We start from the raw sequence: 25,677 nt of genomic DNA, 5'->3' as shown, positions 1-25,677 counted from the left end.
ATTTTATGAAAAAAAATCATAAAAAATTGAAAATGGCACAGATCAACTTGGCATGAACAAATCTGAATAGCCTCCCCCCAGGGAACATGCACACCAAATATCGAAGAATTCCGACTGTCACTTATGGAGTAGATAGTAAAAATATAAAAGTTTGACGGACACCTATGATTCACTCTACTCTCTATACCTCAATACCCACCTATACCTAAAGCTACGCTTTCAGCTTTTGCTGACAGCGGAGCTAAAAACATGGTTGCTTATTGCATACCTGTGTATGCAAGTGATAGTGCTGTTACACTTTCACAAAAAAATTTTCTTTCAGATAAAACATATGAAATAGTAACAGTACTTGCTTCCCTTGTGAATGCACAGCTGTGCAGAACGCCATAAACACTTGAACAAATACTTATAAGTACACCAAACTGGTATTCATACATCACTGGATTCTGTTACAATATGCAACACACTATCCCTACTACCAACATATCAACAATACCACTTGGTGGCCTTGCTTTACGCCCTCTATAGTTTCAATATAAAATCTTGAACCTGCGACAGTTTCATTTTGGGAATTTTACCATGCGGTAATTCAGAGAGACAAAAATTCAAAATGTCAAGTACTTTAAAACAACAGTAATGGAAAAGTTCCTTATATCTAATAAAGTAATATATATTATTGAAATGACAGAAAACATGAATAAAGAACACTAATAAAATAGCTTTTTAACTTTAACAGTGCTAGGTGGTCAAAGTCAACAGCCCACAGGGGTACCACAGTGATCATTTGTAGTCTATGAGGTGAAATCAGTTTTATGTTAGGGGGTCTAATCTTGTCTCTTTCTCTAGCTCTAACTCCCTAGTGCAACGTGGTGAAAGTCAGAAACAACAGTCCACAGGGGGTCTAATCTTGTCCTTGCCCTAACCTAACTCCTTACCTTAAATGAATATGTATCTTTTGTACAGTAAGTTCACATCTTTATTTTGATGGATTTTGTCCTTGTTGACAATAGGATAAAGAAATGGCTGTTTACTTTCAGTTTTTTTTTTGACATCAACACTTAAGTTAATTATGTGAACTGGTATCATATGTTGAAATCACCACTTTTGACAACAAATGAAAGGTGTGACTTTTAACACTCACCTAGGGATGATCACATATGAAAGGTGTGACTTCTAACACTCACCGAGGGATGATCACACATGAAAGGTATGACTTTTAACACTACACTCACCTAGGGATGACCACAAGAGAAAAGGTGTGACTTTTGTTTTAAAACCCACCTAAGGATAACCACACCTTTGAAGGGCATGAGTTTTAACACTCACTTAGGGATGACACCACAAGGGAAACTGTGACTTGTACAACCCACCTAAGGATGACCACAACTAAAGGGCATGACTTTTAACACTCACCTAGGGATGGCCACAAGTGAAAAAGTGACTTATCTAGGGAGTCACATTGTAATTCGAAAACCAAGAAAGAGGAGATATCTTTATATGTTTATAACATATTAATACAATTTGTGATAACTCAGTGGGGTCATTTCATAATAAAAAAAATTCATATAAATAAATTATTACTGTGATATTTCTTATCAAAGACAACTGAAGATTCTCCTAATCCTAAAATGACTATTTCAAATATTTTATCTGATATTTGTTTCTGCAGAAATCACTTATAAACATGTATCACCTTTGACCTTTATGCAAATTAATTAAGTTGTGCTTCAATAACAAATTTTAAGGACACTATACATACAAATCTCTTTTATCAAAAACTCAGTAAAGTTTGTCCTAACCCTCTCAACATGTCCTCCAGTCATACTTTCATTACTTAGTGTACATGTATGTTATATAACCAATTCACGGAAACACTCTTTTCATATCATTTGAAAATATGTATACCTCCATATTTTCTCTACTTCAAAATTCTGCAAGTTTCTGGTCTGCAACTGTTTTCAAAAACTAAAGTTTGCACATTACCAAATCTTTGATATACTGATGTGTTAGCGCCCTCATGCAGGCATGGGTCCAATACTTTTGTTTTAACAAGTTTTTTATTAAACAACTCCGTGTAAAGCCTAGGCCAGCCTCATATTCTGTGGTTACCATCAAAGGAAGTGTAACAGGCCAACAATAGTGGATACCAACTATTTACACTAATGATCTACAACAAAGATGCAAAGGCTATGGGGAGGATTTTTTTAACCTCCATCCACGAAATGAACATGTGCGCATCTGAGACACGCAGGATCTAGGCTTACAGTAACATATATGTAGTTTACTTTGAAGCATGATTACACATTATGTGCTGGAGAGTAAACATTGAAGTCAACTTGGAGATTAGTGCTTTACAGTAAGTAAGGAAACACTTAAGTGAAACTTTGAGAAAATGTTTTGTGAGAGTAAAAGAGTGAGTGACCACGAAAACTTAAACTTGTAGATAGTGTTTCGCCATAGTCTGAAGGAATTCGTTCTTCCTCCGCTGGGCAGCTTCAGTCAGTATCTCTTCAGGATTAAAAGTGTTCAGTTCAGGTTTCCCAATACACTGGATCTGGTACAATTAACAAGATTAAAATAATGAAAATAAAAAAAAAATAAAAAAATTTCAAATCTAAAAAAAAAAATCAACAAGAGAATACAGTTTACAATTCCTTGAACTTCTCTCGATCCAAAACAGTTTTTTCATATTTTGGCTTCATTTTATTTTGGTGGGTGAACAATATTTGACTAACTTGTACTTGTAGTGATACAGTATCGTATTTGTAAATTTATGTATTGAATGCGACTTGATTAAATAAATTTGCATCTGTACATAGTTCAGAATTGACCTATGAAAATGATTCAATTTTCAGCTCTTTCATTTTGGGAAAAAAAGGGTCTACGCTATGTACCGGTAATGGTATTTCATTTTACTTTTTTCCAACACCATTTGGATGATTTCTACAAGGTAGACTTACTCAGTCATATTCTTTTTCCATTTTGCCTGAAAATACTAGTAACATGAACATGTCCAAATGTTAATCACGTAAGTACTAGTAGTTTTATAGTGACATGAGGTAATAAAATTCCTCCCAGCCCATCGGGCTTAGAAGTCAAATTGAACAAAAAAAAATGATACATTGACAATATAGCGAAGAAGAATAATAACATAGACTTACTGCTTTCTGCTTCTTGTCCACCTCCCCATGTTTGTTGTGGTTGTCTGAAAACCAAGGCTAAGGAAAACTGGAAACAAAAAACTAAATGTTTGGCCGGCTTTATGTGATTTGTGTTCTTAAAAGGAACATACAAATTGGGAATTTCATGTACTGGATACGATATTGAGCAGATCTTGTTAATGCATGGAATTACGGTTCTATTTTACTACACACTTACAAGAGGTTGTTATCACAAACCAAATGTGAAACCAATCCCCCCAATCAATGGAATGATATCTCATGGCCCATAATGCACCATTCAAAATGGCAGATTTGTATAAAGTTCAATATTGAATACTCGTAGTCAGTGGTGGGTAGTTAATTTAATCAATTTAATCAATCAAAAACTTTATAGAAAAAGTTCTAACATTTTAAATGTACATGTAATATTATGAATTGATTGTCTGCCTTTTTTTACATGACTGTAACCATAGTGACAAATATGATAATTAGGCAAGGATACAGACTAGGAATTCCAGTATGGTGACGTCCCATATGTACTCATACAGTGCATCCATGGAATCATAGCTGAAATAAAAGAAAGCAAAAAAAAATTTCAAATAAAACAAAGTTTTCATAAATTTTTTTGCTTAGAATACAAATAACGACAAGAGGCAATGCAAAGAGTTGCAGTTACCATTTGAAGGATGTTAGTGGTTGAGTGGTTAGCTTGTGTGCCTCTCACAATTTCAGTCCAGGTTCGAAACTGATCAATGGGTTCCCCCTTGCATTTTTCCACAAAACGGCTCAAAGATTGAGAACACATTCTGTTGATGCTCTGTTAGGGACCAGATACGGGCAGGCACCTTTGATCTGATGGCTGTTAGCATTTTTGCATAAAATGAAGTGATTTGGGGTAAATTTGCATTTCATTAAGAGGGTATTCATAATGCCTTCGTGCACTTGTTACTAAGTTTCAAGGGAATATTAATCTAAAAATACAGAAATTTCATTCTTACCAGCTTTTCTCCTGTAGTTCTTTAAATGCTGTTGTGTAATCCACCTGCTCTAGAAATTGACACAAGATGGCCGCCTGGGTGTGACATTGCAGAAATGAACAACATTTGATCATCCTTTTGTAGATGCTATCATTCCAGATTGTCCTAGGCACTGGATGACTAAAGAAGTCTGTCACAATCATAGCAGCTTCAAGGTTGTATCTGATTGCAGCAGCATGTTGCCCATTGGCTGAAAATGAAAGATATTTAAATAAGCTGTATGGTTTTGACCAATCGCAGCACAATAATAATGACACTGAAAATATATTCAAATGAGTTTTGATTTCGACCAATCACATAATGATAACAATGGTTGTGAAGATATTCAAATAAGCTGTATGATTTTGACCAATCACAGTAAACAATTGTGAAAAAATATTCAAATGAGCTGTGACTTTGACCAAACTCATAAATGAAAGCAATGATTGCGAAAAGATACTCAAATGCCATCAAACAATGTCACTTTTTTTCAAAGCATAAAACTACCGTCCACATGACAAAGTTTCATTTTCTTGACAATGCTAACATTTTAATTTTTCAACATAACATCTGAGTGTCTCTACCCCTAAAACAGATACAAATTAAATGCTTTAGTCGTATATTTTAGATGAACATCACATAATAGGTACATTAAATTTAAGAAGAGAACTCGATGTTTGAAATGATTTGATGTAACACCTACCATAGTGAATATCAGCGTTACTCTTTAACCACGATGGCTGAGACGCATTCACTGACAGTGCATAATTGATAATTTGGCTAGTTGCCCTGGAAACTTCTTCCTTATTTATTGCACTTATACTGTAGAAGGACGAACCAATCAAACAGTTTAGATGGTTTCATTATTATTGCTTGGTGGCAAGTTATGGCAAACCTCTACACATCTTAGCCATTCTGTTCAATCATATATTTCAACCATACAGCATTTGAATTTCTTGGATATAAACTGAATATAAACCATACACTGATTAAAACTGTTTGTGTTTACGAGTTATATCGTCATGGTAACAACTTACTTATTTAAGGTAGTTGGCCATAGAGTTGGATAGTCACTGTATATGTATATATTGGTATCTATATCGTATGGTAACAATATATTGGTATCTGTGTTGTCATGGTAACTTATTTAAAGTAGTTGACCACAGAGTTGGATAGTTATTGTATATATGTTGGTGTCTATATCGTCATGGTAACAACTTACTTATTTAAGGTAGTTGGCCACAGAGTTGGATAGTCACTGTATATATTGGTGTCTATATCGTCATGGAGAATGTTCCTCATCTTGACCATATACGAAATCAACATAGATAGACACACAGACTCTTTCAGCTGTTCAACAAAATGGCTGAATTGCACTCTGAGGAGACAAAACAAATGTCATGTTATAATCACTCTGTGAATGCTATCAAAGATTGTAATCACTGCAACACTGAAAATAAGTTTGTGTTTTGTTAGCAGCAGCAGTAAGTATGTAGTCTACCTTATTTTCGTCTTCATTTACATGTGTTCTCTACCAAAATATGCCATAAAATATTACACTTATCAGAGAGATGCAAGATTTCATGGTTTGGCCACTAGGGGTGCTGTTTGCACACTGCTTTTAAGTCAGAAGTGAGGGCTAGAATATTTGGGTATTGCAGTGTATAGACAGCAAACACAAAGTTATCAGCCACTTTCCATGTTGTTCTCGCAGTTCTGTTTTACAACGGGTAACACTGAAGTAAAGGACTTTCCTCTACGTGCTACACTAGTTTATAGCATTCATATCAAGTGTAAAAGCATACTGTTTCAATTGGTTCATTTACAAGCCTAGCATGTGGCCTTTCTAGATGTGGTCAATTAGCAAATGAAACAGTGTACTTTTACACTTGATATGGATGCTATTAATAGTTGTGGTACATACAGAAAATACTTTACTGTGGTGTTCTGGGTTGTATTAGTGACTGCAACTAATCATAAACATGTCTAACCATTACTGTAATGCTATTTTTAAGAACAGAGTTCTTTTACACACATTTTGTTCACAGCACTGTGCATTGCCATATGGTAGGCGGCCATAACCAAATGTTAACCCTCACTTTGCCAAATCTGGGCTGCCTTCTTGCGACCCGACCCTTACATGCAAAATGGCTGGCACTTTGGTAATCAGAATATGACGTATTATGCTACAAGGTGTAGATAGGAATCTGTGCATTTTTATCAGATTTCCACCTCTGTCCAATATTGGGCATTCCCCAAAAAAGTTAGCAAAAAATACTGCTAACCCATATGGTTCCCTTAAGTGCTTGCTCAATTTGTAAATGGTCCCCTTAAGTGCTTTCTCAATTTAAATGGTCCCCTTAAGGGTTTGCTCAATTTGTAAATCTTTGATGAATATTTCAAATAAAATTTAATAATTCTTACTTTGGCATAATGGCAGTGGACATTTCTCGCTGAGCCTGCCCACTTTTACCCATGACGCTACGTTTGTGAAGATTTGCGTTGACAAACATGGCAGCAAACCCATCCCAGACATCACGAGCTGCTTTACGACTGACTTTGATTTCTGGTAGATCTTTGCACACATTGGCAATCAGTTTACCGCACTGAAAGCATGAAAAACACAGAAATACAGTTATTAGATAAACAGCGCCCTCGTGTGGTACCAAAACCCTGATATGTGAATTGTGATATGATTATATATGATCATAATATCAGCTAGGGTTTGCTAAAAATCTATAATCTGTTCAAAGAAATTATCCAAGTTCAAGGTCACAGTCATTGGTAGAATGTGATCTGGTTGGAAACTGTAGCATTATCGTTTGTCTGCTAGAGTATCTGGCTGCAATCTTGAACGAAATCAGCTTTGTCTGGCTTAAAGGGGCACAAGCTGAGTTTATGTTTTTTGGGATGTGATTTTTTTTCTGCCTATTAAAAGGTACTCACAGTATTCTTCTTACTGATGTATACTTAACCATCACTGGCAATTGACTGAACTCAAACCTGGTATTAAGATATAACTTACAAACGACCCAATGACGTAATTTATCATACGTATCAAAAAATCTACAGGAACTCTCTACTATGGAATCAACAGTTCTGACAAAGCCAGAACACAAGTTGTAATGTGATAGAAAACACGCATCAACATTAATATTATACTAGAACAGTTTTATCAAAGTTTTTTTGAAAGTATTTTCAAAAAAGTAAAAAGTATATAAATTCAGCTTGTTCCACTTTAATGAATTGACTGATGATGTACACATCCAATTTATGTACCCTTCCTTAAATTGAATCACAGTGAAAAGTGTTCAATTCTAACAATTTGTTAATTGGTACAGGTTACCTACCTCTGTATATGGTGATCTATTTTTCAAATCCAGTAAAACATTCCAGGATCTGGTGTTTAGTAGAAATGCTATACACTGTTCAACAATTTCATCCCGGGGATGGATATCTGCAAAGTAAGTAACAACTTTTACAATGAACGCCAGATTTACACCAGATTTTGTGTGAATTGTAAGGTATGTATTCAAACTATTATAATGCTAGAGTTCAAAACTCACGTAGTCCGTCTTGTCGTGTCAATGATTCGAAAGATTTTTTTGATGTGAAAAGTTATCATGCACTGAACAATGAAAATACAGAAATCTAGTATTAAATGTAGTCTTATGTAAAGAGCGCCACCAATGGTGAAAGTGTGCACATGTGAACAAAACCTTTGTAACCTGGGACATCTATCCTGCCATCAAGTGAGTGAACATTTTGCCAACTTTAATTTGCTCATTACCTTGCATAGATTTTGCCCAAAAATTAAGCAATTCTCGCCATTACCCCAAAGATGTGAAAAGAAGTTTTGGTTGAATTCTCGGTAACCTGCAATAGCTTTTCTACCTTATGCTAGAGGGTCAAAATAGAACAAGGAGGTTGACTTATTGTCAGGAACACCTATAACAATGTATGTGAAGTGTGTGGAGTGGAAGTTATGACGTCGACCAAGGAATCGCATATTCACTATTTTTATGATGCGCCTAGGCAGCAATATTCTAATTTAGGTACCGAGAATTCAGCCAGTTGTTTTTGAGAAACACAACAGATACACAGACATAGATGGACAGATAGACAGACAGACAGACAGACAGACAGACAGGCAGACAGACAGACAGACAGACAGACAGGCAGAAAGACAACATTGCCACACCCAACCCCTCCCCTATCCCTACGAGAGGTAGGAATGAAAGCCATTAAAACATCTTATCTCAGTACCACAGTTCAGGTACTCATAACAGCTAAGCTGGACACTTCCACTATGCAGCACACCTTTATTTGTAGCTATGTAGATTTTTATACCTCAACTTACCATTGGATGAAGTCATCAAACAGGCTAGTATTCTCTTAATGTAATCATCTTTCTTGTTGTCATCCAAGTTGTCTGTATTTTCATCCAACATTTCAACGTACAAAATCTCTTGATTGATAGCTTTGGCAAGTTTGAAGGAGAGGTCTTTCACGGTTTCATGACCCTTTTGAAGTAGTGTTTTGGCGGCAGAATAATTCTACAAGTAAAAAAATATGAATTTGATCATCAAAATAAAAATCAATCAAGTAACTCATCACTATTTTCCTTCAATTTTTGGTGACTTATTGGCAGGACTCTGACAGAAGTATTTGTGACATGTTACTTGTCATTTGGGATGTGACACTTGTGAGGGATCTCTCATCTGTCATGAACGATCCCCAGCTCACCTGTCACCTGTCATGATGGATCTGTCATATATCATAAAGTATCTGAGGGATCTATCAATTGCTATAATGAAGTATCTGAGGGATCTGTCACCTGTCACAAGGGAACTATAACCTGTCATGAGGTATCTGTCACATGTCACAAGGGATCTGTCACCTGTCACAAGGGAGCTATAACCTGTCATGAGGAGTTATAACCTGTCATAGGGGTCTGTTACCTGCCATTTGAGATCTGTCAACTGTCATCAGAGATCTGTTGTGAGGGCTGTTACTTGCCATTAAAGATGTGTCACCTCTCATCCTGCCATGAGGGAATTGAATGTTGTTGACTTACAAAGTACTTACCTCTATAAGTGTGCAGTGTGCAGCTTTGACCAGCATAAGGAACACTAAATCTTGGGTTTTACTGTTACCCATACCATCAATGATGAAACTATAACTCTTTGAAATCTGCCACTGTGAAAAAGCAAAAAAAATAATAAGAATGATCACTCTTACATACATACATACATACATACATACATACATACATACATACATACATACATACATACATACATACATACATACATACATACATACATACATACATACAGACATACATACATTTTCAAGGCAGCAATATTTTTTGAAAGAGTCATAAAAGTTTTCAAATTAAAATCAACACTTATATTACAACATACCTTATCACATATTGTAGAGTATCTCTTTCCAGGTGTTAGTTTTTGTAGTTCTGATAACAATTCCTGTATCTTTCTTGGATCGTTACATGTGATCAACTCTTGTTCTAACTGTCCAATCAGTACTGCCTTGTTTTCTAGTGGAGTAAAGAAACAACAGTCACACAAATCAGAATGGAGGTACACATATACCATATACTCCTGGTAGGCTCTAACACAAAGGAATTTATTTATTTATTTTTTCAAATTTTGGGAGACAAAAGCTAAACCACGAGTTAAATAACCAGCATGCAATTTTCAGGTTAGCACCTCTGTGCCAAATTGTTCAAAAAAGGTGTCACGCAAGGGTGACATAGATTAGCGAAATTATTGAAAACATTATCATGACTTGTGATAAACAAATATATGTTAATTATGCTAAAAATATTTCGAGTACAAACATGACATCATTCAAGTACTAGTATGTGACTGAAAACCAACTAAGGACTTCACTGAATACTGTCAGCCAAAAAAATAATAAATTCTCTTTTTTTTATTAAAGATATGCAAAATTGCAAAACAATACTTTTCTAGGATTCTAAAACATTCTTAATGCATTTTTTAGTTCCCGCCACACTTAAATACCCTGTAATATGCAATATAGAAAACAAGAACATGTGAGGTACAAAATGGGATAAAAATCTGATTTACCTGCTAAATCTTCTCGTCTAGGCTCATCAACAATGACAACACTAGCCACACTATCCAAAGTGACGATTTCTGTCTCTACTTCAGATATTTCATTATTGGTAAATAACTGTTTGGCATCACTTGTACATAAGATGGGCCATGCCTGCTGGTATGTAATACATGCATCGCTGTGTGGTGAAACCAGAACAGAAAGGTTATAAACAAATTATGTATTTAATACACCACATTTCATGTAAATTCTACGTTCTTCATTTAGTACTAGCATCATAATTTTATGATCAATATTTATCAGATATCCATTTTGTAATTAAAGTCCGAGTCATCAATTTTACACGACAAAAGTGCTAGGATTCATAATCACTATCAAAATAGAAAGAATGAGTTTCAATCATGTGGCATGATGGTTTTTGTTACGAATTACACAAACAAAATACAGACACTGACAGCGCGCACACACACGTACATGAAATGTTACATTTTGTCTCACTGAGTTGTGAAGTGCTTTGAGTGCAGTGACGGAAAGAGTTACATAAAACCTTACATTATAATTACATCATTATATATGGGTGACACTGTTTTTTTAAATATGTTTCTCATTACTTTTTCACGGCAACTATGGGTCGGTCGGTTGATTGAAAAAAAAGTAAAAAAATAAACCATCTTCTTCATGTTTCTCTGCCTCTCCTTTTCCTCCTCTCTATCTTCATTTTATTGGATTCCTGATAAAAAGCCCTGTCCCAGCTTCTCTACACAATTCACATGTTCTCAGCCCCCCTCCACTTGAATAACTTCCATTGTGACAGAAATGTCCTGTTCATGAACAAGTGTCATCGTCACCACCATGACTGTAAATGATGTTGATAGTCCAGACACTTGCATATTCTTGCCAGAGAGGGCACTTTTCAGCAAAATATCAAGGGCTGCCAAATATATTTTTTTTTAAATTTTGATGTCGGACCTGAAAATTTCGGTTGGTCGGAATGAGAAATTGAAAGAAAAATGGGGTCATCCTAGGGTATTTGTACATACATAATATAAGTCTTTATGTTGGTCTGTTCTTGTAGGGTTGCACATTGTCCACACTTCCAGCACACCTGAAAAATGATACATTGATATAAGAACTGAGACAAGAAGAAGGGAAACATGCCCTGACTTGACACTATTTTTCTTTCTATTGCCATCGAAATGTGGAATGCAAGGCCCATGCCAATATATATATATTATATAGTTAGAACATTCTTTCTCTTGTATAACTGTACCAAGAGGAATTAATGCAATTATCGGTATCGTGTCTCTACCTTCAAAAATTGAAAAAGTATACTTTAAAGATAACTTGACTCTGACAATTTCATATTTTACTTGTGAGTCCTATCATTTTATGAATAAATTCATTTTGACTGACAATTTCATACTTTATCAAACTCATGACAGAGCGGATAATGAGTATTAATAAGAAGTGTCATGGTCAAATGGACCAAGCACCCTACATGTCAGTTTCAGTTTCATTAATGTTGATTTCATTTATCTGAACTGTACATATGACTGTTACCCTCAAACAACTTGCTTCACCCCTACAAATTATAATGAAACAGCCCAAGCATCAAGTCATCCATGCTATGCTCGGAACACAAGAATATGTGAAATGGGGAAAACCCACAAACCTGGAAAAGAAAATTCCACTGGTGTTCTGTAAGACCATCATAGCTAGCTTTGTATTCAGGTGAGACAGGGTAACCATCTATCATGAGTCGAACTGCATTACATGTACACACTTCATAATACAGGTCTGGGTTGCTAGACTCTTCTAAAATCTGACTTTCTAGAGAATTTCTGAATGACATGGGGGTGTCTTTGATGTTGTTATCTTCTATAAGTAAATCTATCAGACCCTGTAAGTGTAAGAAGGAGAGAGAAATCATTATTATATTACACTAGAATTATTTAACATGTAGTAATGCATATATAAAACATGAGTGAATGTATATGTTTAATATATATATGTACTTATACATACTTACATACATACGTACATACATACATACATACATGCATGAATGAATGCATGTGTGCACATTATTAATACTAATCATGTTTTTGGCCCTAAGAACAGTGTGCCTGTTACAAGTAGATTTACTTGTATTAGTACTAGTGTAGTGTATTGTATTACATGTCAGAAATGTGGTTTTTTATATATAGGTTCAACTGTACATCGTCTTGGTGATCGTTTCGTGGAACATCTCCGCCTGACCAGACAAAAGAATTGTAACTATCCCGTATCTATGTATTTTATTACCAACGATCACAGTGTATCAGATATGTCTATTTCAGGAATTTATAACTGGTGATGAGAAAGTATTGAGGTTAAAGGAAGAAGAAATCATTTTCCGTCTTGGAACGCTGGAACCCCTTGGAATTAATAGATTATTCTCGTCATTCCCAATCTAATCAGGGTTAATTTAAATTTCAGGCGTGTTCTATTGGGTTCTATTTGGTGCGTGCGAATATTAGAACTTTTCCCACGTATAACCGTTTATATATCACGCGTGGTTGTCGATTTGTTCCATTACATTTACATATGTTCAGGTTTTAACCTAACATTTCTGTATCTCGCCGATTTTTCCTTTGAAAAAGAATATTTATTCGAAATGTCGAATTTTACATCTATTTATACGGACTGATTTATAAGTTCCATATGCATTTCTTTGTGCATGTATGTATGTATGTATGATAGAGACCATATGATAGACATTAAATCGCGTGTACAGTTAGAAGCTGGCTCAAAGTTTGTATCATACAGAACAGAGATTAATCCGGACTTGCTGATTCATAATGTATATACGAACCGTTTATCTACATTATTAGAACATCAACGAATTGACTTTACGCGACTTCGTACCTCTTCACATAATCTTGCCATTGAGACCGGCCGATGGACTCGACCAATTACACCACGTGAAGCTCGTATTTGTAGTTGTGGCGAGGTACAAAGTGAGGCTCATGTAATACTAAATTGTCCACAATCAGATCATATAAGACAAGCCAACCCAGGTGTCAGCTTTGTTTCATTAAAAGATTTTTTCTGTAAAACGGATATTGTTACCATGGTCAAAATCTCATCAGACATTCTTAAAATCTACGACCATAGATAATCTCAAACTGCTTATTATAGCTTGTCCCCCATCCATATATGAAAATGTCCATATACACTGTCGTAAATCCGAAGTGTTTAAATTTTCAGCGTTTTTTGACTCCAGGTCTGAACTGTTAATGTAATATAATTATGTGCCATCTGCCTTTGGTTGACCCTCTGTACTTATCGACTTTTACTTTAGTGTGTTAAACTTATGTTATCGGTACCATTGCCTTGAGTTTTGTGTATCTACTTCTAAAAAGTACAGTGAATAAAATAACTAACTAACTAACTATGTATGTATGTATGTATGTATGTATGTATGTATGTATGTATGTATGTATGTATGTATGTATGTATGTATGTATGTATATATGTGTGTATGTATGTATGTATATATGTGTGTGTGTGTGTGTGTGTGTATGTATGTATATATGTATGTATGAATGTATGCATGTCTGTCTGTCTGTCTGTCTGTCTGTCTGTCTGTCTGTCTGTCTGTCTGTCTGTATGGATGGATGGATGGATGCACGCATACATGCATTCATGAATGTATGTATGTCTATCTGGATGGATACATGGATATACAGTAATATTACAATATAAAATTTTGAAGGCAGTAAAGATCACAGCATAAAGGCACACTCAGAATATACAGTATACATCTAGGATTTACCTCAAATTTATTCCTCCTGCTTTGTTCTATCTTCTGATGAAGATTTTGAACTGTTGCCACGGTGACAGGGATAGCTCTAACACACTGGCATGCTGCACAGTAGCCACTAAACTTAGCAAAGTCAATAAAACAATAAACTGGTGACGAAATCTGCAGGAAAAAAATCACAGACAAGATTGACTGATTATTATCAATGTAACATTCTGGATTGAATCCCCAAACCCTACATACAGCCACCATCAAAGTCATCTACTATTAATCACACATCTTCATGGACACAATAGTTTATGAGATTGGCATACATTTACTTGAGGGACACCAAGGCATTCTCATGCTATCTGATGATTGGTCAATGTTAAGTCACATGGGGAAAACTAAAATTTCCATAGTTCCCTCTGTTAGGAGTGGCTACCATCAATGTGCATTTGTTTTTAAGGTGCACTGTAGTCAATGCATAGTGACTGGCATACTGTAAACATGGGTAGTTTTCCTAAAAAAAACTTACTTTCGCTAAATTTGCATGAAAAAAAACTCAGCAAAATAGGTAACGACTAAAATGTCATCTTTGTAAGTATAACAGTACATGCACCAGGCTTTAGTGATTTGTAAAAAAATATAGTCTTTGAGAACTATTTGAAGATAGTAAAACTGTAAGTGGAGGAAATATCTAGTCCTACAAAGGAGTTTGTGTATGAGAAAAAACGTTTGATAAGTCCTACCTTTGGCAGTAGTTCTGACACAAGGGCAAATCTATCTGCAGCCTCTCTCAGTTGAAACTGATAAAAGTAGACGCAACCTAAATCATAGGCAACTTGGCAGTGAAGTTCAACCACAGGAACAGTTAGTTCTTCCTTGCTTTCAAATAAAGTGGTTGGGGTCTCGCTGGTTGAAGTGGAGGCACCGTCTCCTTCAGCAGAGTCGGCTAATTGGCGTACAGCACGTGGTGTTGGCAGTTGAAAATTCCTACTCACTTTTAGAAGAAGTTCAAGGACAGCGATAGATTTGTCTATAGATTCTGTGATCTTGAAAAGGTCAAGAAAAAAGAGAGTCAACTTCTAAAATTCAGTTTAAAAGGAAGTCTCGGACTGTAACTTCAGCCAATGAAGGTACATGGACTTATTGTAATGGTTGGGGGTTTCCCCTCCTAAGATACAAAATAGGTGAAAGTCAATGTCATTCTGTGAAAGTCTGGATATTGGAAAAAAAGAAAGATTGTACAGTTTGGCCACTAGGGGTGTTATTCAGGAGCAGATTTTCACTTTGCACATCACTTCCATTGTGCCATACAATTTAAGACAAAAACATTTTTTGTGGGTCAAAATTTGGTTTTCTTCAATATCCAAGTCACCATATAAGGGATAAAGAAAGTTCAAATTTTGGTGAATCACAAGATATTCCTGTGTGTCAGTTGCATGTCAAATTGGCTATTAAAAGTAGATTCACTGGTGATTAGCACTGAACACGTCCAAATGGAGAAAAATGTTGGTGAAAGAAAGTTCAGGATTGAAAATTAATGAATATATATATACTTACTGTCTTTAGTATGGATTCCTTGACTGCAGGCTGGACCTGTGCTATCTCGGGAACTCTGTGGAGGAAATAATAAACTTACTACTATACAAAGAGTCTACAAATAGCACAATATTTGTGATGCTTGTTGTGTAAATACCATTATACACCATGCACGAGCCAAGTTGAACAAAAAGAAATATGTAATATCTACTCTAGTCATTCTAAGGCACAACAACGTGTGTCTATTTCACAACAACGTGTGTCTATTTCACAACAATGGGTGTCTATTTCACAACAATGCGTGTCTATTTCACACCAATGTGTGTCTACGTCACTGGTTCGGCTGTGTTCAAAGTATGAGTCAAAACATTTCAAATTGCCATTACTTTCCCCGATTTTTCTTTGATATTACTGGTGCTGGTATAATTATGTTATTATTAGTGACTCATCTAGCAACTCGTGGTGACAAGGGCCCCTTAGGTCACTCGTATTTCCCTTGGCTGAACGAAGAAAAATATCACAAAATAATATCTATATTTCTGCCATAGATGACATGAAAGGTTTGGTTCCAAAAATATTGTAATGGCAACACAGCAATACTTTGAAAAGATGTAGTGCTCTCTTGAACAGCCCATTGACAATCAAATGAAAAATTCTTCAACAGGTATTGCAGTAACAAACACATGTCCACAGTCAAATGTAGACAGACATCAATAAAGCTTACTTACCCTTGTAGTGTACTTGGCTTGACTGGTTTTACAGGAAAACTTTCAAGCACGATTGAACGAACACACCTGTAAGTGATAGAAAGTAATAATAGGTACACTTTGTACAGTAAATGAACTGACATGACGAGATGAGATGCATATAGATAGAGAACATCATAACATCAGTCGCTGACAAAGAGAGAGAGAGAGAGAGAGAGAGAGAGAGAGAGAGAGAGAGAGAGAGAGAGAGAGAGAGAGAGAGAGAGAGAGAGAGAGAGAGAGAGAGAGAGAGAGAGAGAGAGAGAGAGAGAGAGAGAGAGAGAGAGAGAGAGAGAGAGAGAGAGAGAGAGAGAGAGAGAGAGAGAGAGAGAGAGAGAGAGAGAGAGAGAGAGAGAGAGAGAGAGAGAGAGAGAGAGAGAGAGAGAGAGAGAGAGAGAGAGAGAGAGAGAGAGAGAGAGAGAGAGAGAGAGAGAGAGAGAGAGAGAGAGAGAGAGAGAGAGAGAGAGAGGAGAGAGAGAGAGAGAGAGAGAGAGAGAGAGAGAGAGAGAGAGAGAGAGAGAGGGGGGGGGGGGGGTAGAAAGAGCAAATTTTGTCCATGTTCTCTCATTTCAAGTTTCATTTCATTATACATTCCAGCACAGACAACATTTGGAACTTTCACTTTCCTTCCATAGGGCAATTGAAGCTACCAACATTTAACTAAATGCACCTATGCAATATTACCTTATAAAGTTTGCAATAATGCAAAAGATGTACTGTCTCTGGCTGTCCAATATAAAATCTTGTCTAAATATTGCATAGCTTAAACAAAACATACCATCTATGATAAGTGAAGAGGGCCACGGCTTTATAGTCGTCAATATTAGCAAAGTCCAAACTTTCAATAGGAGAATTCACTGGTGCTTGGGTATGTCGGAGGAAATCCGTCAACAAACCATGCGCTAAGTGAATTTGTAAACTGAAAAAAAAAAGAAAATTCAAGAAATATAGTATTACTAATTTGCATGTAATAGACCCTTGACCTTTTTATGACCCTGGAGCAGTATGTGACTTCTTATCGTTGAATAAATTTACATCAAATTATAAACATTTTGTCCAACTGTTGTGTTTCTAGTTAATTACCATAACATCTTTTCCAAGAACAAAAATTTACATTTTATTGGCTTAAAAAATGAGCCAAGATATTGAAGAGACTTTTAAATTCTTGTATGGATTTGAGTTTTTTGCAGATTTGAGGAATGCCTATATGTAGGTCACACAGAGGTCATGACAGGGACGAATAACAAACTCAAAGCCTTGTACAACATGAAACAAATCTTCATACCTATCTCTATTAATGCAAGAATTCAAAGAATAATATTTTGGGGGAAACAGCTTGTGAACACTCATCAACTCTCTATCTATGATGGCCAGCTGGCCCTAGCCCAATCACAAGGTTTTCCCATAAACCCTTGCAGGAGATCTTCAAAATGGGCTGAACAGATCTCAAGTGCAGTAGGGCTTCTTGACAAGATTTCAAAGTTGAGTAAGTTACAGCGGTTCTATTTTATCACCAAAAATCATATTGAAATTGATAGCAGTAATCAATACAGAGGTACTGAAGGCAGAAATAAGCCTGACAGGACTTTTCCTGTAAGATTTAACTGAAGTTAAGTTTCTGTTGACAAGAAAGTGAATGATTTTACCTTGTCTGAATAACATTTAAATTCCAATTGAGATGAGCGGCTGTCTGCAGGGCTAGGCTCTTCAACATTTTTGTTCGTTTCTTTTCTACGTGTACACTGCTACCAACAGCATTATTCTGTACAGTTCCAGGTGTAGAGCTGCCTTGTCCTTCTGTTGCCTGCGGGGTTGTAGCTACAGGAGTTTGTTGCTGACTTGACTGTGCTGCAGCATGCTCTAGAAAATCGGCTATCAATTGAATTGGACCTGGGTCTGAAAAATGAAGAAATAAAATTGATTTCATGTCAATGATGATGCAAAAAATGGTTGTCAAACGACAGCTTGCTTTTCAGTCAGGTAACCAGCTTAAGTGATGTTTATCAGTTGAAGTCTGACTAAGCTGGTTTTAGAAAACGGACACCTGCCACATATCTCAAACTACGTTATTGTTAGCTCTACGATGTTTATGAACATATAATTTTGATGATCAGTATCTCCAGATGTCGTAAACACGAGACTGTACAAACGTTGACTAGTTCTATTCAGGAAACTGGCATATCAAAATCACAAAATTCATAACAAAATGCTCTGCACATCATTCTCTAAGAGGGGTAGCCAAGCCTGTAACTATAATAATAGTAATAATAAGTGGTTTATTTACCCAAATGTATAAATGACTACAAAACCTTGGCAACAAAACACAAAAGAGAGAGAGAGAGAAGGGTAAATGGAGAGTCAAGAAATAACTTACAGCTAGTCTAGCCTGACCCCCGACATTGTACATTGTGAATGATAACAATAAGAGGGTTAAGTCATTGATGGAACTGAAATACATGTATATACATAACTGGAAAAAAAATAACAAAAGTCTGTTTACTACAAGGAAGTCTATACAACAATGAAAAAGTCAACACCTCTCTAAGTTAATAATGTCTACGAAATTACTCCAGGAGTTTCCCAAGTTCGCATTCATCTTGTAAGTGAGACACGGCTGAGCTGAGTGATGCAGCTTCCCTATTACCTTGAGTCACCCTGGGGTTGGGGGTCAGTCACCGAAAAATCCTGTTGCCATTGAGATTTGAACCCATGACCTTCCCAACTGCATAACAATAATTATGTGTTAAGTTTTTGTCATTTTTCTTCTATTTAAATGTTGTATTTTTTATCTCAAAGTTCGAAAGCATAACTGTAAACTAATTGTTCGGTTTTTCATTTGGGTAGTTGCGGGAAAAATGACAAAAATCCCGACATGTTTTGAAAACAATGTCATGTGTTTGGCCATCTGCTGGACAGAAGATGTCAACACGTGCGTTCACATGCTAATATCTCTCATGTTTATGTTATGAACAGGTAACTAAAAACAAGTTTGTATATGTCATTATGTCTACGCCAGCGCAATAATACTCTCGTAGGCGTATGTGCTCTAACGAGTAGCTAAACCTCTTTAGTGGTAAGATGTTTGTGAGCTGCATTTGTGACGACTCGCCCACTGACAATCCATTGATTCTCTGTATGACTGACGACTACCTCAGACAAAATAACACGTGGTTCCCGTAAATCCATAAAACTGGCAAGGAGCCATCCTTTGACTATCAGTTACCAGACTCGCATAAGTTGAATATATTTACATGTAATAATATGTTGCTGTAATGTAGAAATTTATACGTCTAAAACGGTGGCACTTTGAGACTCACTCACGCATCAATTTGCTTTCAAGTCTGAAGTCATCCTAAAGTAGATGATAACGAGGTTGAATAGAAAAAGTAAAACAGACATTACCTGGAAGGTGAAGTATAATAGAAATTCTACGTTATCTGTCGTAGTACTAAGGGCTTACATATCACACTATCCTCGAACCCTAAATAGTAGAAGTACCATGATATTATGGGCACTTGATACATAAGCTTGTTGAATGTTGTATACAGCATAGAGCATTGCTAATGTCTCAGTTGACCTTTATAAGCCAAAAGTTCACGCCACCACAATGTAATCGTCTAGTATGATACCCTATAACTCAGTAGAACATTTCCATCACTTTAACCTCAATGAAAATTCATTTAATCTTCAACATTTTATCACCACTTTGACCAACAATTCAATTATTTCTTTGTTAATAAAGAGGACACATGTTTCGACCCAACATACTGGCTTATTTCAGTGAGTTCAAAGATAAAATGATGGCAAAGGACTACGTACACTGCATTCATTGCTTTGTTGTTACTACAACATGCATATTAGTAGAGCTTAGCCCCTGAGCAGTGAAACTGAGATACCAGATGACGTCAGAAGTTGTGTTAGTGATGCATACATCTTGTATGTATGAATGACTGAAGGTCAGTTTTGGTTAGGTATAACAAGGTGTAGGTAACAGAAGTACAACACATTTTACATAACATCTATATATATATCCCCTGAAATAATTAAATGAATGAGTATACCTGTCCAATAACTAATCTGCCCGGCTGTGTTTGATATTAGGAATTTTATCCAAATCTGACATATTTTAACAAGTCTTCGACGAAGACATCGCTCCCCAGAATTTCAACTAAGTAATTCATAATGTGATTTTTTATGATATAATATGGTCGTCAATTGATTCATTATCGAAGAGGTGGTGAAATGAAGGGATGTGCACATGTGGACTACTTGTTCCTGAGGTCTGTGCCAGGTTTAGGTGGAATCAGCCCATGCATCTCAGAGGTGGACATGAGCAATTTGAACTGATTTGGGCTATTTGACCTTACAGATATGCAAAGGTCAAGGTCAAAGGTCTCATTAGTAAGCTCATTATGGATAACTTGTCTGTTGGGGGCTAATTACCATTCTTTCTACTTTTTGTCATGTGCATTTTACAACCACTGACATCAGACCATTGACGATAGGAACCTGTTAGTAAACAGCAGAGACTTGTACATTTGTATTACATTTCATTATTTAATAAGAACAGTTTTATGGCCTCTTTGCATGTACACAAAATGCCAGGGGAACTTCAAATTTGTTTGTGAAAGTGAACTATGTAAAGAAGCCATAAACTGTTCTTATCACATGATGGAATGTAATACTTATCTCTATTTCCAACATGCTGTCCCAAGTGTTATTAATCCAATAGGGCACTTGCAATCCACACTGAGCATGCTCAGATGCAAAGGACTATGGGATTATCTGTGGTTATCGTAATACGTAATCTGGAGCTACCGATAAAATTAACCTCCCATAATTGTCAGGGTAACTATGAATTGATCATTCATGGTTGCAAACAATATAAGAGTATTGTTAACAATACCAATTCATTAGTATTTATTATCACATTTCCCACGAAGCAACATTCAAAATGGCGGGTTTGCAATTTCCCTATTCATTTGTTTACTTTACCTGCTGTTCATAACAGGTTCTGTTCCTCAATAGAAAAACTACAGGGTACTCACACATACAACTTTCCCAAAAGAAGTCCTAAAAACTATAATTGGGGAGTACAATGGAAATGATGGACTTTCAAATGCCGAAAGTTTGATAAAAGAGGCTGTGGTTAGCGTCCGCGGTAAGCGATGATGATCAACTGACTCCAACACAGGTAGCTAGCGTGAACAGTAAACATTGTACAGATGTATGCACTGAGTGAATATGAACAGGCATTCAAAAGACCCGAGGAAAAGTTATTAGTCTCATTTAAATCTACTAGGATAACCAATATTTGACGGGGTTAAAGAGTATAAAGTAAGAACGGGGAAAGATTTGTTGAACATTTACATTAAGGGCTGATAAATGGGTACTGTACAGAGTACGGGTGTTGAATGCAGTCATCCCGGCATTCTTAACTTGTGCGCCCGAAGACAATGTGCTAAAAGGTCGTACTAAATAAGTGTTCAGCCCAGGTCCACTTCCTGGTAAACAACACTTCAATAACTATGGGTTGTGAATGGATTGTACATGTATGCCACACTTGCAAATGCATCCCAGGATGTCATTGGGTTCGGGGTGGAGTGGGGGTGGAGTTGGGGGTTGGGGGGTTGGTACCACTGGCCAGTTCTTGTAGGGGCGTGTGGCCAATGCTGTTAACCCCAGACCCCATTTTAGACCAATTTTGACCCAAAACCAATACCTCGTTTTAGACCATTAAACTTTTGAGACGACCCAATTTTAGACAAATGTCGAAAGTATGGTTGAACGATGGATGCAATGTTGTGCACGCGCAGTTAATGTAACAATGCATTATGGGAAGATATCTAAGAGCAAGCATTTCAGGGGATGTGCATGCTATCTAAACCAGTGAATTAGCAGGGGAAAATTCCAGATCTCGTCGAGAATTTATTATCTGGGACCCCATTTTAGACCAAACAAGATGAAAAATTATGAAATGTGGACACCATATTAGATTCATTAGCTCTCAAAAGACAGTTTCCATTTTAGAACAAAGAACGAAAAACCCTACCCCAAAGGGCAGCACATACATATACGTGGGCACCCCCCCCACCCCCCTGGCAAGTTCCATCACTGTCGTTTGTTTCTTGGGCAAGATTTGAACCACAACTGTGCCTCAGTAAAGTCAGCTGTTTAATTGGGGACCTGGTAGGATAGAGGTGGCAATGTGTATGCTTTAATCCTATGCACTTATAAAGGCTGCAAAGGACTGTATGCTCCCCAGGGAGCTGAAGAAGTTTAAAGGGATGTTGTGCCGCTATAGACCGAGCCAGCAGGGTAATAGACATAGCCAGTAAGAACATGCCCCATGTGCCAAACCAATGAAATTGAAGATGATCAACATTTTAGCTTAAACTGTAAAATGTTCACGGACGAAAGAAAATCAGTATTAGCACACTTTAAAATATGGCCCCCAGATTTGACAAACACAGAAAAATTCCTTAATATAATGAACAGTAAAAATGAGACTATAATGAAAGAAGCGGCTAAATACATATTCATGTACACATGCTTTAAACTTAGAGAGCGGTACACTGTCAGCTGCCTCGAGAAAACAAATGCATAAATATTTTAAGCATAAGCCATTTTTGACACCCTGCCAGGGTGTATTTTCCTTGTTTTTCTCTGTATTGTTATTGTAAGGTTATTTTCCTTCTTTATTGTGAATAGGTCCAAAGTCCAGATTTGGATAAAGATAGAATAAAGAATTATAATTATTATTAAGTGTAAAGCACTTTGAGCACAAAGTGGGAAAGCGATATATAAAAATCAACATTATTATTTAAGCAGGTTTCATTTATTTGTTACTTCTTCTTCAGAATACTACAACTCAACATTCCACCACTCCGCTTCTACAGGAATTAAATTGATTGCCTGTACTTCAAAGTATTAGTTTAATAGTTATAAGATTTTAGTCATCATTTCTAAATGTCTTCATTTGTTCAGGTCTTCCATATCTTAGTGAGTTAGTCAGTCTCTATGTCCCAGGATGTAATCTAACTTCTACTGATCATTTTAAACTTAGTGCTGTTACAGCCAAAAAAAACATGGTGACAGGGCTTTCAGTGTTGCTTCACCAGTTTTATGGAATGTTCTCCCTCTCCTAATCCGTCATATAATTTTAATGTTTTGAAACGCACGCTGAAAACTCATTTTTTTTAAACTTGCCTTCTTTTAGATTTGGATTTTTGCTTTTTGCTTTTATACAGTTTTTTTTTTATTGTTTTGTATTTTAAGCAGCTCTGATCACTGCCTCTGTGGACTTTAACCACTATATAAATTTTTCATTATTATTATTTTTTAATATCAAATTGGCAGACAACAGGTGGGTTAATCCAAGGTCGTGAACACAACAAGTTTAGGACTGATATTATTACAAGACATAACAGAAAGTGGAAAGTGGGGATCTTGAAACTAATCTGAAAGAAAAGCCAAGTCAATATTTCTGTCTTCAGTACACCTACAATTTTGTATATTGTTTACTGCTTTCTACTTTCTTGTCAAGACATAGATATTAGGGTAGTTGTGACATCATCACTAGAGGTTTTCCCAAAATCCCTTGAAGGAAATCCCCAAAATGTCTAAAACACATGTCAACTGCAGCAGGGCTTCTTTTTAGAGAATTTCAAAGTTTAGTAAATTAATACCAAGGTGCTATTTTTATCACCCAAAATCATATTTAAATTGTTGATAGCAGTAATCAATGCAAGTGTGCTGTACTGTAGAACTTTAATATAAGGCAGGAATACAGCTAAAATGATGTAGGCTTGGAATTCCACTCATGCAACATGACATTTATTACACACCCTCTGACAACTTCTAATGTAAAAGAAATAATTACAGGTGGGAATGTAGAAGTAATCAGGTTTAATCTTCGATTTCGGTTAGAAAATAAACAATTGCAGCCATCAAAATCATCCAGTCCATGCGTAATGTTTTCATTAGAAGCCTGTTTTTACTGCATGTGAAAGAATAGCAATGCTCATCAGTGTTCAATATGATTAGGGAAAGGATCCTGCTGTGTTTATTGTCTCTGTTATTGTTAGTCTAGAGATGAAATATGTCTAGCTCTGTATCAACATAAATGTCCCAAGAGTAAAACTCCACGCCTACATCATTTTAGCTATAAGTCTGACTGGACTTTTCCGTTCACCTTATAGAATGTAAACTTGTTTAGTTAATATAGGAAAAGTTCTATTACATCTAGATTTGAACGGTAAAACATATCTTTGATATGATGAGTACATAATTCGTGGGCTTTGGATGCTGCCGCGTCTTATACCTTTAGGATTTCTCCATGGAAGTATAACCCACGATTTCTCCGTTGTCAAAAATTACAAAACCACGCTGTCCAAAAGATTGAACTAAAGAATTGTAAAATGAACAGTATCTCCAATCCTGGGTATCCACACATACAAGGAACAGATCTTATCTGTGATGACTAGCTGTCAAGACTGTGCTAGCTGACAGTGATACATGGTTTCCTCAGAGTCAAACTTTAAACGAAGACTTTTACCCATCAAGATTGTAATTGCTTCATGCATTTCGCATCAACTGACGTCAGTTTTGGCAATAAGTTACATGTGGATTATAGTATGTCCTATTTCCCCCTTCAATGCATTTAACCCATGAAATAAACTAGACCACGTCCATAATTTATGACGATTTTACTGAACTTGTATAAGCGTCAATAATGTTCCAACCCTTCTTCGTTATCATCTTTATCAATCATCGCAATGATTTCAATTTCACTACCCATAGCCTTATTTTATGGATTCCTAACAATTTAGGATAACATGATTCATTACATGATTACATGCATAGTAGCTAACAGTTATAATGTCGAATATAACTGTACATTGTTACATTACCCGGTTTTTCTTGGGACAGGTGCTCCTCCAGCAGATTCGCGTTCAGTACAAATTCGTACCACACAACGGGAAGGGTCGGTGTGTCTTGTCTGTTCGATAGTTCAGTATTCACTGATTCACTCATCGTCAAAACAACCGGTTGTAAGTATATTATTCAGAAGTAGGTTTGTTGTTGTCCAGACCCGTCGTGGATTCTCAACGTGAGATTTCACGTGCTTTAAACAACGTGAAGGCTCGAGTGTGCGCTCAGTAATGCTGTATGCAGTAAACAAAATCATTTACATAAAGGCTGTCGCTACACGTGAGGTCAAAGTGAAAAGGTTACAAGAAGGTCAAACAATGATTTTCATAGGTATATTTTACGATTTCCCCTTGTTTTTAGTATGATATGACAAAATGGTGGCTAATTTA

General features: G+C 36.3%; 1 protein-coding gene across 1 annotated transcript; it reads right to left on the bottom strand.

The window, feature by feature from the left end:
* Positions 1–1,573: 1,573 nt before the first annotated feature.
* Positions 1,574–25,390, bottom strand: LOC144438024 (integrator complex subunit 8-like). Its single transcript, XM_078127056.1, has 21 exons — positions 25,267–25,390; positions 18,001–18,250; positions 17,133–17,273; positions 16,337–16,402; positions 15,630–15,684; positions 14,816–15,118; positions 14,097–14,246; positions 11,952–12,179; positions 11,320–11,384; positions 10,291–10,457; positions 9,604–9,737; positions 9,266–9,376; positions 8,538–8,733; positions 7,528–7,634; positions 6,602–6,783; positions 5,400–5,555; positions 4,881–4,999; positions 4,160–4,388; positions 3,664–3,728; positions 3,162–3,205; positions 1,574–2,554 (listed from the first exon to the last, which is right to left on the bottom strand). Exons 1-21 carry the CDS (start codon positions 25,388–25,390, stop codon positions 2,432–2,434), a joined length of 3,015 nt encoding a protein of 1,004 aa, XP_077983182.1. The 3' UTR covers positions 1,574–2,431.
* Positions 25,391–25,677: the final 287 nt, after the last annotated feature.

This window comes from Glandiceps talaboti, chromosome 7, assembly GCF_964340395.1.
Source record: "Glandiceps talaboti chromosome 7, keGlaTala1.1, whole genome shotgun sequence".
In the NCBI taxonomy this organism is placed as follows: Eukaryota; Metazoa; Hemichordata; class Enteropneusta; family Spengelidae; genus Glandiceps; species Glandiceps talaboti.
The sequence above is the reverse complement of the archived record's forward strand: the minus strand, read 5'-3'. Positions and strand labels throughout refer to the sequence as shown.

What these genes read in the sequence shown, in the direction of transcription:
- LOC144438024 (XM_078127056.1), bottom strand. Translation starts at nt 25,390, where the DNA reads ATGAGTGAATCAGTGAATACTGAACTATCGAACAGACAAGACACACCG. An exon ending in GAACTACAGGAGAAAAGCTG is followed by an intron (nt 3,729 to 4,159) that starts GTAAGAATGAAA and finishes CTTTTATTTCAG; the next exon opens with CTATGATTCCATGGATGCAC. An exon ending in CATACTGGAATTCCTAGTCT is followed by an intron (nt 3,206 to 3,663) that starts GTATCCTTGCCT and finishes CTTGGTTTTCAG; the next exon opens with ACAACCACAACAAACATGGG.